The 13068-nt window shown below is 39.5% G+C and overlaps 1 protein-coding gene across 1 annotated transcript; it reads right to left on the reverse strand.

Moving 5' to 3' along the window:
- Nucleotides 1-623: 623 nt before the first annotated feature.
- Nucleotides 624-11629, reverse strand: PTGER2 (prostaglandin E receptor 2). The gene is made up of 2 exons (XM_053474308.1): nt 10740-11629; nt 624-962 (listed from the first exon to the last, which is right to left on the reverse strand). Exons 1-2 carry the CDS (start codon nt 11550-11552, stop codon nt 645-647), a joined length of 1131 nt encoding a protein of 376 aa, XP_053330283.1. The 5' UTR covers nt 11553-11629; the 3' UTR covers nt 624-644.
- Between the last annotated feature and the right edge of the window lie 1439 nt (nt 11630-13068).

Consider the following 13068-nt stretch of genomic DNA (forward strand, 5'->3'; position numbering starts at 1 on the left):
ATGTTTAGTTCTCGTCTATACAATGTGTTCAGCTCTGTATTTAATGGTTTCTAAAAATTCCCTGAGTGTGGTTAGTGTCGTTAATAAGTTGATGTGTGACTGGCTCTGTGGGAGGGATGACGGATGATAATATTCTTGCATACCTAATGTAAAAGTATTAGGCAAGTGCTATATTCATTTTTTACCTGGAGTTTGAATTTTTTTTGGGAAAACATTTTATAATCGGTTGCATTTTATATTACACAATAAATATTTATTTACCATAATTCCATAAACTTGAGTCCCTTTCACCTCCCATTGGAGTAAAGTTCTGGGAGTCGAAACCCTATGGGATAAAAGATATATCAAGTAGGTAGATTGATACAATTATAATAGTAGTCTCATGGTAATGACCAACATGCTAAGGGAAAGTAGTTTTTCAAACTGTATGTAGTATTTCCTGTGTATATATTACCCCAAAAATTGTAGGTGTGGAAAAAAAAATCTCCAGGGGTTTTACTGGAATAATGGAAGTTGTAGTCAAACATCAGCAGAAGGATCTCTGGTTGGTGGCTCCTGGTCAATCATTTTTGTAACTGATGGTTAATATAGTCAAGTAATTTTGCTGTAAACAAGAAATAGCCTTTCTTTTTATGTTAATGTTTTTAAACATCTGATTTTTCCCCTTGGTCATTTTTTCCATGACTGTCCAGATGGTTCTTTTGAGAGCTTCCATAATTGGTGTCCACAATGTTGAGCTTATTCGTTGATAGTCGGGTATTAAATGAGGGATTAGCTATAGAATTTGTTGCCTTAAATGGAGTCCGACAGCAAACCAGAGATCGAATTAATCTGAGAACAGAGGGTCTTAATATAGTGAACACCCAGGGGTCAATTATCGAATTGACAGAAAGAAATCGTAATGCCCGAAGGTCTTGCTTGTCATCACGCAGGCTTTCAAATCTGTTGATATATGCCCGGACCTGCAAAACAAACACAAAATTCTAAATGAATACATATCTATAGTGTGACTGCATATTGCTCATGTGCGAATGGAACACTTTGAAGCTCTATTCCAGGTTAAATCTTCTGTATACCACTTCCTCAAATCATCAAGAATAGGTAAATATTCAACACTGTGCATGCACAGGCACATTAAACCCCTCGTAAGTGGGAGCATTAACCGTCATACGCACAGAGGTGACTGGCAAGCTGCTTAGTTATCAGTGCCCATACATAAACGGGTGCGGTGACATATCCGCTATATTTCACTTCTATATATCTCCCAAGTTTCCCTCTGTAGGATTCAAATTCTTCGGTCCCTCCTTCCTCCGCTGATGTCCCTCTTTTCTAGGAGCTCAGAATTTTTGAGTGTTCTATAGACCAAAAAGTCGCAATAATGTAAATAGAAATAGAAGGGAATGTTATATATATGGAATTGCGTAAAGAAACGATATTCATTTTTGGTCCCTTGCTCTGTGTCTGATACAATCACCCTAGGATCCCTACAGGTGTGCAAAGAGTTTAGTGAAGCCACATCTCCTAAAATAAAAGGGTTCCACTTAAGGGGGAGGCCAGTTAATGGGTCAGAATATAGTTGGCCGTGTATACTGAATCACTAAATTCACTAAACCCATGGCACGAGAACAAATGGCTTCTCTAACACATTTAGGGTTCTGTCTCGAAAATGGCATGGATAATGTGGATACGTCATATAGCATCTGGCTATAAAGTTTGATTGTGGCTACCATAACAGGTTGGAAAGTTGCAAGATCAACTGTTTTGAGCTTTGGATTCAAATTACTATAAAACCATATGTACTATATTAACATTTCCCATATTTTAAGATCACGTCACAAAAGAACAAGCAATAGCATCTTTAGTAATGATTTTTTTTTTTCAAAATGATTACATTGCCTCCATAATTAGTTCCATATTAAATGAATATTACATTTTAGTGTAACATTGTAGCGGAGTAAAAAAAAAAATAATAGTTGTGGAGAGCAAATAAAAAGGTTTTCTTCATATTGAATTGTAACAATATAAATTATAAACCGCTTCGGACTGACATGGACGTAGCTGAACCATAAATGCTTTAACAGACTTATCCGTTCAGGCTACACCATTCCCAATAGAACATTAGTGTTCCTAAAAGCATTTTTGTTTATACATCATTAGGACGGGTAAATAGTCATTCTTGGCTAATTTAAATACCCTGCGACATTGTTAAAGAGGACCATTACTTCGTATGCAAAGAGGAAACATTGCCATGGCAACACACCAATACAAATGGTTCCATCATTCAAATTAAGTAATTCCCAGTAATTGCTTGTATGTATTTGAGATTTAAATGTACAAACAAGCTATTTTCCTTTTAATGAGAATCTGTTAGAAGGAGTTTAACACGGAAAACATTTTCTACTTCTAAATATACGTGGTGTCTGTTTCGGTTCAGACAAAATTTCGACGGATTTTGAAATTCAGAGGACTTTTTCCATTCGTTGTCACTCATCATCACTCATTGTCTCATTCTATCTCACGCATATTTTCTCTCAATGTCTCCCTACATTCTCCTCCAACCTCTTCCATGTCTCCACAGATTCACTTCTTCTCCTCCTTCTTCATGTTCTATACTTCTTCACTCTCCTTTCTTCTCTGGTGATTTGCTTCTCCCGGTGATCTGCTGAGGTACCCTGGCCTCCTGGAGCACTTTTGTATTAGGGCATAAACCACACGGACAACCTTTCCCCAGATTAGAGGAATAGGGGAGAGACAGTCCTCTCGTTGGGGCTTTGCCCTGTTGTGGATGTGCTCCATATAGCCAGAACAATGCAAACAGATCCGTGGAGAAAAAGAAGCGTTTCTACACTTCTCTTTCTGTGCGGATCAGTCAGTATTATTCTGGCCTCCTGGAGCACCTCTGCATCTGGGCAGAGTCTCAGTGCGCCCCATGGGGACAAGCTTTTAATAGAGGGAGAGGTTGTCCTTATGGTGTGCCAAGGCTCCACTCTGCAGAAGTGCTCCAGGAGGCCAGGGTACCTCAGCAGATTACCGGGAGAAGTGGATCACCGGAGGAGCAACAAGAGAACTGGAAGAAGAAGAAGGTGAAGGAGCGGAGAACAAGATTCAGCTTCCTGAATCTAAATGCACAAGTCTGGTGCCTGTTAGTCTAGCATTAAGATACTAATATTCCTTTTTAAAAGTCTGTATGCTTATGGTCTGGTCAAAAGTTACAAAAGCACTCCACTACAAATTCATTTTGTCATATAAGACAATACGCTGCAGCTTCTCCCAATGATAAAATGCTTTACCCCCTCCCCATACGTAGAGAATACGTATTAAAAGTATAATAATATGCATTCTTTGCTAGTGAGAATTATGCCTCCGCTCTTTATTATGTAAGGTTTTCTGGGTTTTTCCCCCCCTTTTTTGTAACTAATACTTTTAGATACATAACAACAACAATTCCAGACAGTGGAACATGTTTACATTGCTTTTAAAAAAATGTATCTTTTCTTTATTCTCTAGACTGTAAGCTTCCAAGACAAGACTCGGTTTGTCTTAGTCTGTGTATTCTGGTCTCATCATTCCCCTTCAATATATGTATTGTAAGAAGCACTGCGAAAATTGCTGGCACTATGTAAATAAAAATAATAACAATAATAGAATAATAAACAGGTATACTATATATATTTTTTTAAAAGTGAGACGCTTCATCCGCCAATCGACTTTAACATCCTTTGATATACTGACTACAGCTAGGGTAACCCGAGCACTAGAGCTATGATTGTTAGACCATTGCATGCCAAATGCCATACTAGCAAAGCTCCAAAGCTGGCTCTACCAGTTTACGTGCCACTACTCTCCATGAACTCTACAAGAAAGTCATGACAACTGCTGCGTGTAAGAACTGCATATGGTAAAACCCTGCATATGTTTACAGTTGTTTAAGTCTCACTTTCGTGTATTTTTCACCCATAAATTCCATTTCTTGATGAAAACATAATCCACAATTTCTGCATCGCTGCTCATGTGGAATTCTAGAAATAACAGTTGCGTGTGTGATAGGGTTTTTGGAGAGGAGGGAGGGAGTGATACATAGTTTACGCATTGAATCTGAGCTTCAGAGGAGTCTCAGGAAAAGAAATGTATAAATGTCAAGGCACGGTGCCGGGACAAATTTATCTAATTAAGCAAATGCTGCCATATGTAATACTGAGTGTTTAAAATGTGGGTCAGGTATGGGAAATTTAGCTGTGTTTATAACAATGTACACTTTACTATAAGTGCCCCTATGCACCATTAACAAAGAATGTATACTAAAGCTTATGGTGTATGTTTTGAGAAGGTGTGTGTACGTGTCCGGTGTTAGAATGTATGTGTATAAGCACCCAGACGCCATAACCCTAGAGTTATCCCTGGGCTCTTGTACCTTTGTTTGCTGCTTGACACATAATGTAACACTTTGTTAGTAAGTTTGATTATGTTGTGTACAGACATGGACATTTGGACTTGCTGTAGACATCTGTGATGTTCATATTGAAAGTAAGAAAGAATTCTTTTCCTCATGACTCACCCAACGCCTTTAGTTTGCATTCATGCAATATATTATCATAACCCGAAGGACTACACTGCGTCAAAAAAATGGTAGATGATCTAAAAATAGGGATTCATTTGGATTATTTTTAAATTTGTGATGTGGAATCATTTTAGCAGCTTTTTTGTTTAACTTGAGTTCCCTATGTGCCCCCTGTCTTACAACAAGAACACTGGAATGCAGTAATTAATTACCATTTCATACGATCGCTTTGTGTAGCGAGCTGTAAAACGTAGCAGATCAGTCTTTAAAGGCTGCCAAATGATGTGTAGCATTGTTGACAGAACATATAGATAGTTTTAAGTGCTTTATTGATTTATGTCGTGCTGTTCTGGGAGATGTTTAAACCGCTTTCTGGAATCCATAAGAGTAACAGGTTAGTGTTGATTTTTGGGTGTGGAACAGCTATCGGTGGATTCTCGTAAGACTATAGACTGTTTCTGTGACATATTTTAGAGGCAGAATTGTGTCTGTCTATTATAAAGGCAAAATCGCACCAGAAGCCGTAAAGGAAAATGCGTATAAATAAAACATATCATTTAAGGTACTTAAAACAAATAGCTACAAATAGCCATTTGTAACACCGCTATAAATCTAAATGCTAAAAAAGCAATTATTTAAAGCTTTTACTTTAAACAGAATGGACTAACCCATAAAGGACCAGTTAAGTGGTAATCACTTTTTTTTGCCCTGATTTTTGACCTTTTCTATGTATAAATACACTGCGCAGCGGGCACATTGGCAATCAGGGTTTGGGAAGATTTCTTTTTTAATATCTTGGGTAACATTTCCTTCCTTTTCTGTGGTTTCCCTTTTTGTAAATACATGTATTATACCTATTCACAGCCGCCTTAATGTGCCGGGAAGAAGACATGCGATTCACACGATATTACCGTATTTACCGTATATGTAAATACGGTAATATCGTGCTTTTAGCACTCCAGCCATGGTGTTGCAAAGGGTATGTAGCCCATTCTCTTTTAAATAATTAACACTAATGACATTAATTAATATGCGTAATCGGTGTATAATTTCTATGTTGATCGGCGTTAGAAAATTAATTTTGTGTTCTCCTGCCTGCTTCAGCTACAGTAAAACCCATTTTTAACGCAAATACTCAAGTTGTGAGTGGAGAGGCAGAAAATCACTTATGTTGGCTGAATCCGTGTGATAGGGATAGCTCAATGCAGAACCACCGGCCACCCCTTCCCCACCAGGATATGGCGACACACTCCTCCATAGTATTGTTGGCCATTTGGGGAGATCAGTGGTCTCCCTTTTAGCCAGCCCATTGAGCAGTGTCGTTACAGAGAGCCTGATCACCTAAAAGTGTGTCGGCTCGCTGTCAGACAGCCTGCTGCCCACCCTGACCTGCCACCCTGGGCAAGAATACGCCACTAACTGCCTACCCCTCAACTCATTCCTCTTTGTGGGAAGGATTCATAGCCTAGTTTTTTCACCAAAGAATTGAGAAAGCATGCCATAAAATGTATTGGAGTTCATACAAAATGGACATAAAAAATAATTGTGTGATTAAAATTTTAATTCAACTATAACTTTTTATATTTATATTTTATTAAGTAGGTTGGGATTTACCTTGCAATTTAAAATCACATAACTGACCAGCATTTTCAATAACCCACTCTGGGACATCTGTGGCGGTCAGTGCATGCATGGCTCCCTACATTTTATTTAAATCGACAAGTCTAAGTGTTTTTGCCGACTGCCCGTGAATTTCCCGAAGGTTTCAAGCCATGATAATATTTCTTGAACATGACCGTGTCATTACATTAAAGCCATGTAAATTGTAAATATACTTTCTTTTCTAACACAATATCATTTTTAAATATTATTGGGTTTTTTTAAGCCTGTGGAACACTGTGATACTCTCATACCCACTAATTCTGTAAATATCTTACTAAATGCGGATAAAAGGTTGGAGGCCAAGGGAACTGAGGCTAAAGACTTTCAAAAAGAAAGAACAGCGATGATGAAGGTCCCAAGGAAAATTAGTTACACGGAGATATCATTCAGCAAGGGACATTTGGCAACTTTCCTGATGGAATATATATGTTTTACATCTAAGACTAGTGTAAGATCTTCCCAAGAAATTCCATACATATATTTATATATATATATATAGGGACTGGGGTCTCTTGGGGGGTGATTTTCACTTGTTATGAGTTATCCTTAACCTTGGATTTCCCAGTAACTCTAACAACGTCACATTAATACTACTCTGCCAAAAAAAATGGTTATGAACTGGGAAAAAAATATTTCTTATGCCACAACTTCATCTGGTTTAGATTTATGAAGTAGGATTCTGGTAGAAACACATCATTTCAAGGCGGATACAAATCATTCAGCCCATCTAGTCTGCCCATTATCCCTGCTTAAAAGACTCAATGTCCTTTTATATTCAGGGTAGTCACATGCCTATCCCATGGATGTTTATTTTCCCATATCGTATTATCCTCTACCACTTCTGCTGGACGCTGTTCCACATATCTTGGTGCTTGGTGTACTTATTTTCTTTTAGAATGTTTTGATGGTGTTTGCTGACTATTGCACAGGTGGTTATCCCACTAGTGGATGCACTCTTACAATCTCTTCAATATATTTTATTAGGTCCTGTATCATCTTCCCTGAACCCTGTATATCTCCATAGACATAATAAACATGACGGTCTAAGGTGTGGGCAATGAGCACATTTCTAAACCCAAGATATTATAAAAATATTATTCCATAACATTCTATATCACACAGTTTATACATTATCCATGATGATTTAAGGCGCTAAGACAGACATCTTCATGGAACCTCGTTTCAAGTCACAACTTTGAGATAACTACGGTATGATTATTCCATCTAATCTATTAGAAAACTAGTTCTAGTTATTTGAGAAGCCAAGATCCTCCGGCGAGAAAAATATTACATAGAATGTGAAGGGAACTGTTTTATTCTGATTGTTTTGGAAGAATCCCCCCAGACTCCGGGTCAAGCATAGTATAAGTCCCCACAAGATGAGGATGGATGAAAAATGCCCCCAGTGAATGATGGAAAAGCGACAGATCCTCTTTCAAATGTGGCCTTTGTGATCTTTAAAAGAGGCAAAAACTGGACAAATTACTTGCAATCAATCATGATAGTTTCAGTAATCCATAAGAGCTAACAGAGATATCTGACATTCATCCCTCGGTCAACTGATACCAATCAGCACTGCCCAAAACCACAGCGGGGAAATAGAACCGGGAAGAGTGTATAACTCTAAGATACAGAAGAGAGAAAAGGAACCAAAATATTTCTTAAGGTAAATAATAACATTAACAAAGCACTAAACCAACATGGAATGTCAGACAACAGCTTAAATGTTGCAAAAATGGTACTTGCAACACTTTTGTTGTCTAAATAATTTTGATGATTTCCCCTTTTTGTGCACCATGTCTGCTTCATCAGATAATAATGCTAGAACACTACATACATAGATGAACTAAAAAGAGAAATATATATTTTCCAAAAGGAAAAATAAATTAGATAGATAGATAGATAGATAATATATATACTAAAAAGCACTCATCATACCATGAAGGCAATTGAAAACCACCAACCAGGCCAAAACACCTTTAAAAGCCCACTTGAGATTTTATATCATATCCAGGGTACGGACAATTAATATAATATAGGAATGCTGGGGATACTAATAAGATAAAAACTCAGTGTGCTTGATTCAATAGATTTCGTAAGGTATCATTATTTAAATTTACAAAGCAAATACCATATATGATATAATAAATAATATAAAAAAGCAAACGTACCTTTTCTAGGTACTTATAAGAATATGTATACTGTGGGATGTTTTCCTTTAAATCAAGTACATACAGTTATCTCAAAGATCAACAAAAGACTGCATAGAGCAGAAGAAAGTGCAAGGGAATTTACTGGCAGATGGCTCTTTCACAACATTAGTAAATAGGGTAATGTGTATTCTGTGACACACAGGAAGACACATGTCATACATGAGGCTCCAAGGTTAAGAAATGCAAAGGACATGTAGAAAAATTATACATTCTGCCTTAAACCCGGAATTCACTTGCTCGGTTTTCCCTGGTAACTTTAGAATGAAGAAGAAGACCCTTTTTATTTCAATATGTGCCGGATAGCCAGCAGTTCTTTCTGCTATTATATATATATATAGAAGGTAAATGAGCTAGTAAAGTGTGGTATAAGTTGTGCCAAACTGAGCCAAAACTTGGCCTAACTTGTGATGCTGAAGAACCAAGCCCCCCTCTTGGCAGACAGAGGTCTGGAAGTTTGAGACTCACTTGCCATAGAGTGGTGATCATCAGCCAAAGCCTGAGCAAAATGAGAGATATAACCTAACAGGAACCAGAGCACCAGAGCGTACTGCTCTTTCTTACTGAATGGGTTAAATTAAAGGGGAAGTATTGCATTAAACTCAGGGTTAAATTTGCTAAGAGCTGAAAAGTCTTAGGGGAAAGTCCAGAGTAAACTCCAGCAACATTCTGTGGGGCCGATGATTCATCAGCTTGAATACTAAGTTCCCAAGAAAAGAAAATTACATTTCACTCTTTAGTTCTTTCTTCTCCACAGATGACCAACTGTCTGTATGTTGGACAGATGCCCCCCAGTCAACCACAAGGTGATATATCTTGTAATGTATTGCATCAAACACATCACAGACCCCAAACCTTATGACACTTACTGCTATGTGGCCCCCACATTAAAAGATAGTTTTCCCATCCTGCCAATGGATCCATCACAAAAAAAAGGCATTCATAAGAAATCCCGTGTCTAAATCCCATTAAAAGGTCAGGTCAAGCGTGTGACATGTGAATAAACACACTAAATATTTTATGTAAAAAATGAACATCTGGGGCATTTTAGAATTTATGGTGGGTCATGACCCCCTGAAATCCAAAGGTCTGTAGGAAGTCATTAAGATCCTGTTTATCTATCACAAGTGATGTGCTTGTTTAATGGGGTGATTTGTTTTAATGGTCTATTCATATTACCCTGAACTGTGATAAACATCAACCTCCGGCTGTAGTTTCTCACCCACAAGAAGACATTTCAACCACACAAGGTCCCCTGGAATTAAAGAGGTAGTTAACTTATGAGGTCAGGTAATTATAAGAGAAGAAAAATTGCTTTGGGGGTTTTATTGTGGAAAAAGGTTATCTCAAGGAACCAGAATGAATGGGAGTCATCCCTTTGTGTGGATATGAGGACTGTAGTACTGGAAGATATTATTCTAAAACCCTTCCATGGTTTTTGCAGATACTTTTAAATTGACTTTTCATTAGGTATAAGGAAAGAAGAAAAGTGTTCCCCAAAGTGTAAAAGTGTAAAAATTCATCATTTTTGCTGGGAACGCTTAATTGTCAAGTGACCCAAAGGCACACACTGATAGGTTGTTGCCATAGAAAGTTAAGGAGCGTCTTAAAAGTTTGTGATTACACCTCCCAAGGAAAGAATAAGATGTCAGGTCAGTTTATTTATGTATAAGTGGGACAGCACCTTTATTAAATGCTTTTTTGTTCTCCTGCAGAGCTTTGTCTCCCCACACAGTCTGCACCAATGCAGCTAGAAATGCCCGGACTTATTTCAAATGCAGAATTAACCATTTGCAAGCCATGCACTGGACATTCTGTTGTATAAATTTCATTGTAACTTTTCCTATACTGCATAGCCTTATGTTTAGCCATGTTTGAGTCCCCTCCTGGACTTATCATTACCACTTCTGCTGGAAGGCAATCACACACATGGACATGGATTTTACACCAGATCACTATAATGCTGTGTGAAAAGTAAAGGATGCCGGGCTAAACTATTTCCACATTGTACACAGCCCAGTTCCATACATACTACAAATCCTTAGTTGTATCCTTAGATTTAAATCAGCTTGACATTAGCACCCAAAGCCTCTTCTGGGAAGCTTAACCATGCATCCACTACTGTTTCATGAAGTGCATTTTTGAGCTCTACCGTATCAATTAAAACTGTATTATTATTTTTTTTTAACTTTATTATTTTGAATATTTTACCCCAAATTGTAACCCTTTCAGTCATTATCACAATCATGATTGTCTAGACATATAGACATGATTGATTCGCAGTGCTAAATAACCGCATGGACACTTACTGTAAAAGGGACAGAGCAGATGATGAAGATGATTGTCATGATGGACAGGAGGATGAGGTGGTCAACCTCCTCTGACATGGACACTCTTTCTCTCTTATTCACCATCAGCGATCCAAATCTTCGTGTCTTCTGGCGTCTGTGCATCCTCACCAGGCTGACCATCACAACTACATTGCACGATATGACAGCGATGATCAGGATGAGCAGGAGAGTGGCGTACAAAGTGGAGTACACATTGCTGGTCCGTCCATTCACATAATGCCCCCGCATATTTATAAAGCACCAGGTCCCGGGGCAATACTGTATATACCCCCCTACACCCATGGATGGCAGGAGGCAGAAGAAGATGCAGAAGAGGTAGATCACAGGGAAGGTGATGAGGCCACAGCGTTTCCTAATGTACTTCTCATAAAAGTAGGGATGCCCTATGGCCAGGGCTCGCTCCAGAGCCATAGCAAAGAGGACAAGCATGGTGGCAAGGCTGAAAAAAGTCATCGCGAAGGCAAAGTAGTGGCAGACACTGGCATCCATGGCACACAAAGTGAGGTTTTTGGTGTATGAGACCAGAACCACTGGGCTGATCATGCAGGTGCCCAGTAGGTCAGTGATGACCAGTCCGGTGACCAGGATGAGGAATAGGGAGGTTTGCCCCCTCTTGCGACTTGCCAACAGCACCAGGGCAATCAGGTTCCCCACTACCCCCGCTGCAAACATCACGGCGCTGATGGCCGGACTCTCGTTGGGGTCCAGGTGGGTTTTGTTAACGCAGAAGTCATTGGTGGTCCGGTTGCTGGATCCTGCTGCCCCATTCATGCTCCCGGAGGAGGCAGAGCTGTGGAGAAAGCCCCCTTCCAATATCAGCACAGAGGAGCCCGACAGCTCATGGCAGGGACCCCGGACCCTGTGTGTGTTCAGCAGCTCGGGGCAGATTGTGGCTGAGAGGCACGGCGTGGGGATGCCTCTGACGTCACGCTCACTACTCTCCACCCAGAGCCCACGGGGAGGGACTGCACGGGCTGCCTGCTGGATGGGATCTGCGGACCTGCCACATTTCCTTAAACCTCCACGCTTCACGATCTACTGTCAGAACTCTGCAGATCATCACTCTCATCATCCTAATGAGTCAGTACGACTCCCAACAGGGAGCAGAACCACTTCTGTGCTGCTTGCCTGATCACTCTCTAAACCGTTCACCACCTAGAGAGATCACTCTTATGACACTGAGGCACCATGAGAGCTCAGAGCTCATCAATGACACTAATGTCTGCTTAGCTTCAGTGTTATGATACTTAATGAATTGGTGAGTAGTGGCCAGCAGAAAAGACACTGTGGGTGGGGTAGAAAGATGCAATGTTCTGCAGCCCTGGGGTTAAATCAGAAGAAATACAATAAATGGAGTATATTTTTGGTACTTAATGTGCCGTATTCTCTAGAAATTCTAGAAATAAATCTCAGGTGTGATTCTGATGTTCACAGCACTTTATTCATCTTTTCTCTGTGTTATAAGGAAATGAGGCGCATCTTTATGAGAAGAAACTGGTTGGAATATCATTTAAGATCATCTTGGCTTCTCCTGACCTCAGTCCTTTTTAGTGTCAGTGGAGAAAAGTTCTAATACAGGGTGACATCTGCAGCAACCAGTTTGATGACGCGTCTCCCATGACTCTAGAAAGCCGTCCTAATCTTTAATGTTTTTGCGCTGAAATTTGAGGGGTCTTTTACCCCAAATATTTAGGAGCCCAATGCAACCAAGTCCCCTCCGTATAACCAAGCCAAGATTTTAGTGAATACACCCCTTGCAACCTCCCCAGCTGCAGGTCATTGACTATTACAGTTATGTCCGGAAATATTTGGACACCGACGCAATTTTCATCATTTTGGCTCAGTTTGCCACCACATTGGATGTGAAATGAAACAACCGAGAGGGAATTGAAGTGGAGACGTTTAGCTTTAATTCAAGGGGTTGAATAAAATATCATTTAGGAATTGCAACCATTTTCATACATAGTCCCCTTAATTCAGGGTCTCAAATGTAATTGGACAAATCAACACAATCATAACAAAAATGTTCATTTGTTGAGAATCCTTTGCAGACAATGACTGCTTGAAGTCTGGAACGCACGGACATCACCAAATGCTGGGTTTGCTCCTTTGTGATGATTTGCCAGCCCTTTACCGCAGCTGTCTTCGGTTATTGTCTTTCTGCCTTAAGTTTTATCTTCAGCAAGCGAAACGTATGCTCGATCAGCTGGAGATCAGGTGATTGACTCGGCCATTGCAGATTATTCCACTTCTTTCCCTTAAAAAACTCCTGGGAATCAATTTAGCT

This window comes from Spea bombifrons, chromosome 9 (genome assembly GCF_027358695.1).
Source record: "Spea bombifrons isolate aSpeBom1 chromosome 9, aSpeBom1.2.pri, whole genome shotgun sequence".
Taxonomy (NCBI): Eukaryota; Metazoa; Chordata; class Amphibia; order Anura; family Pelobatidae; genus Spea; species Spea bombifrons.

Excerpts from the sequence above, each read along its gene's own strand:
- PTGER2 (XM_053474308.1), bottom strand. The coding sequence starts at position 11,552 with ATGAATGGGGCAGCAGGATCCAGCAACCGGACCACCAATGACTTCTGC. Across the intron at positions 963-10,739 it reads TCTGCTCTGTCCCTTTTACA|GTCCGGGCATATATCAACAG; the intron begins GTAAGTGTCCAT and ends TTTGTTTTGCAG.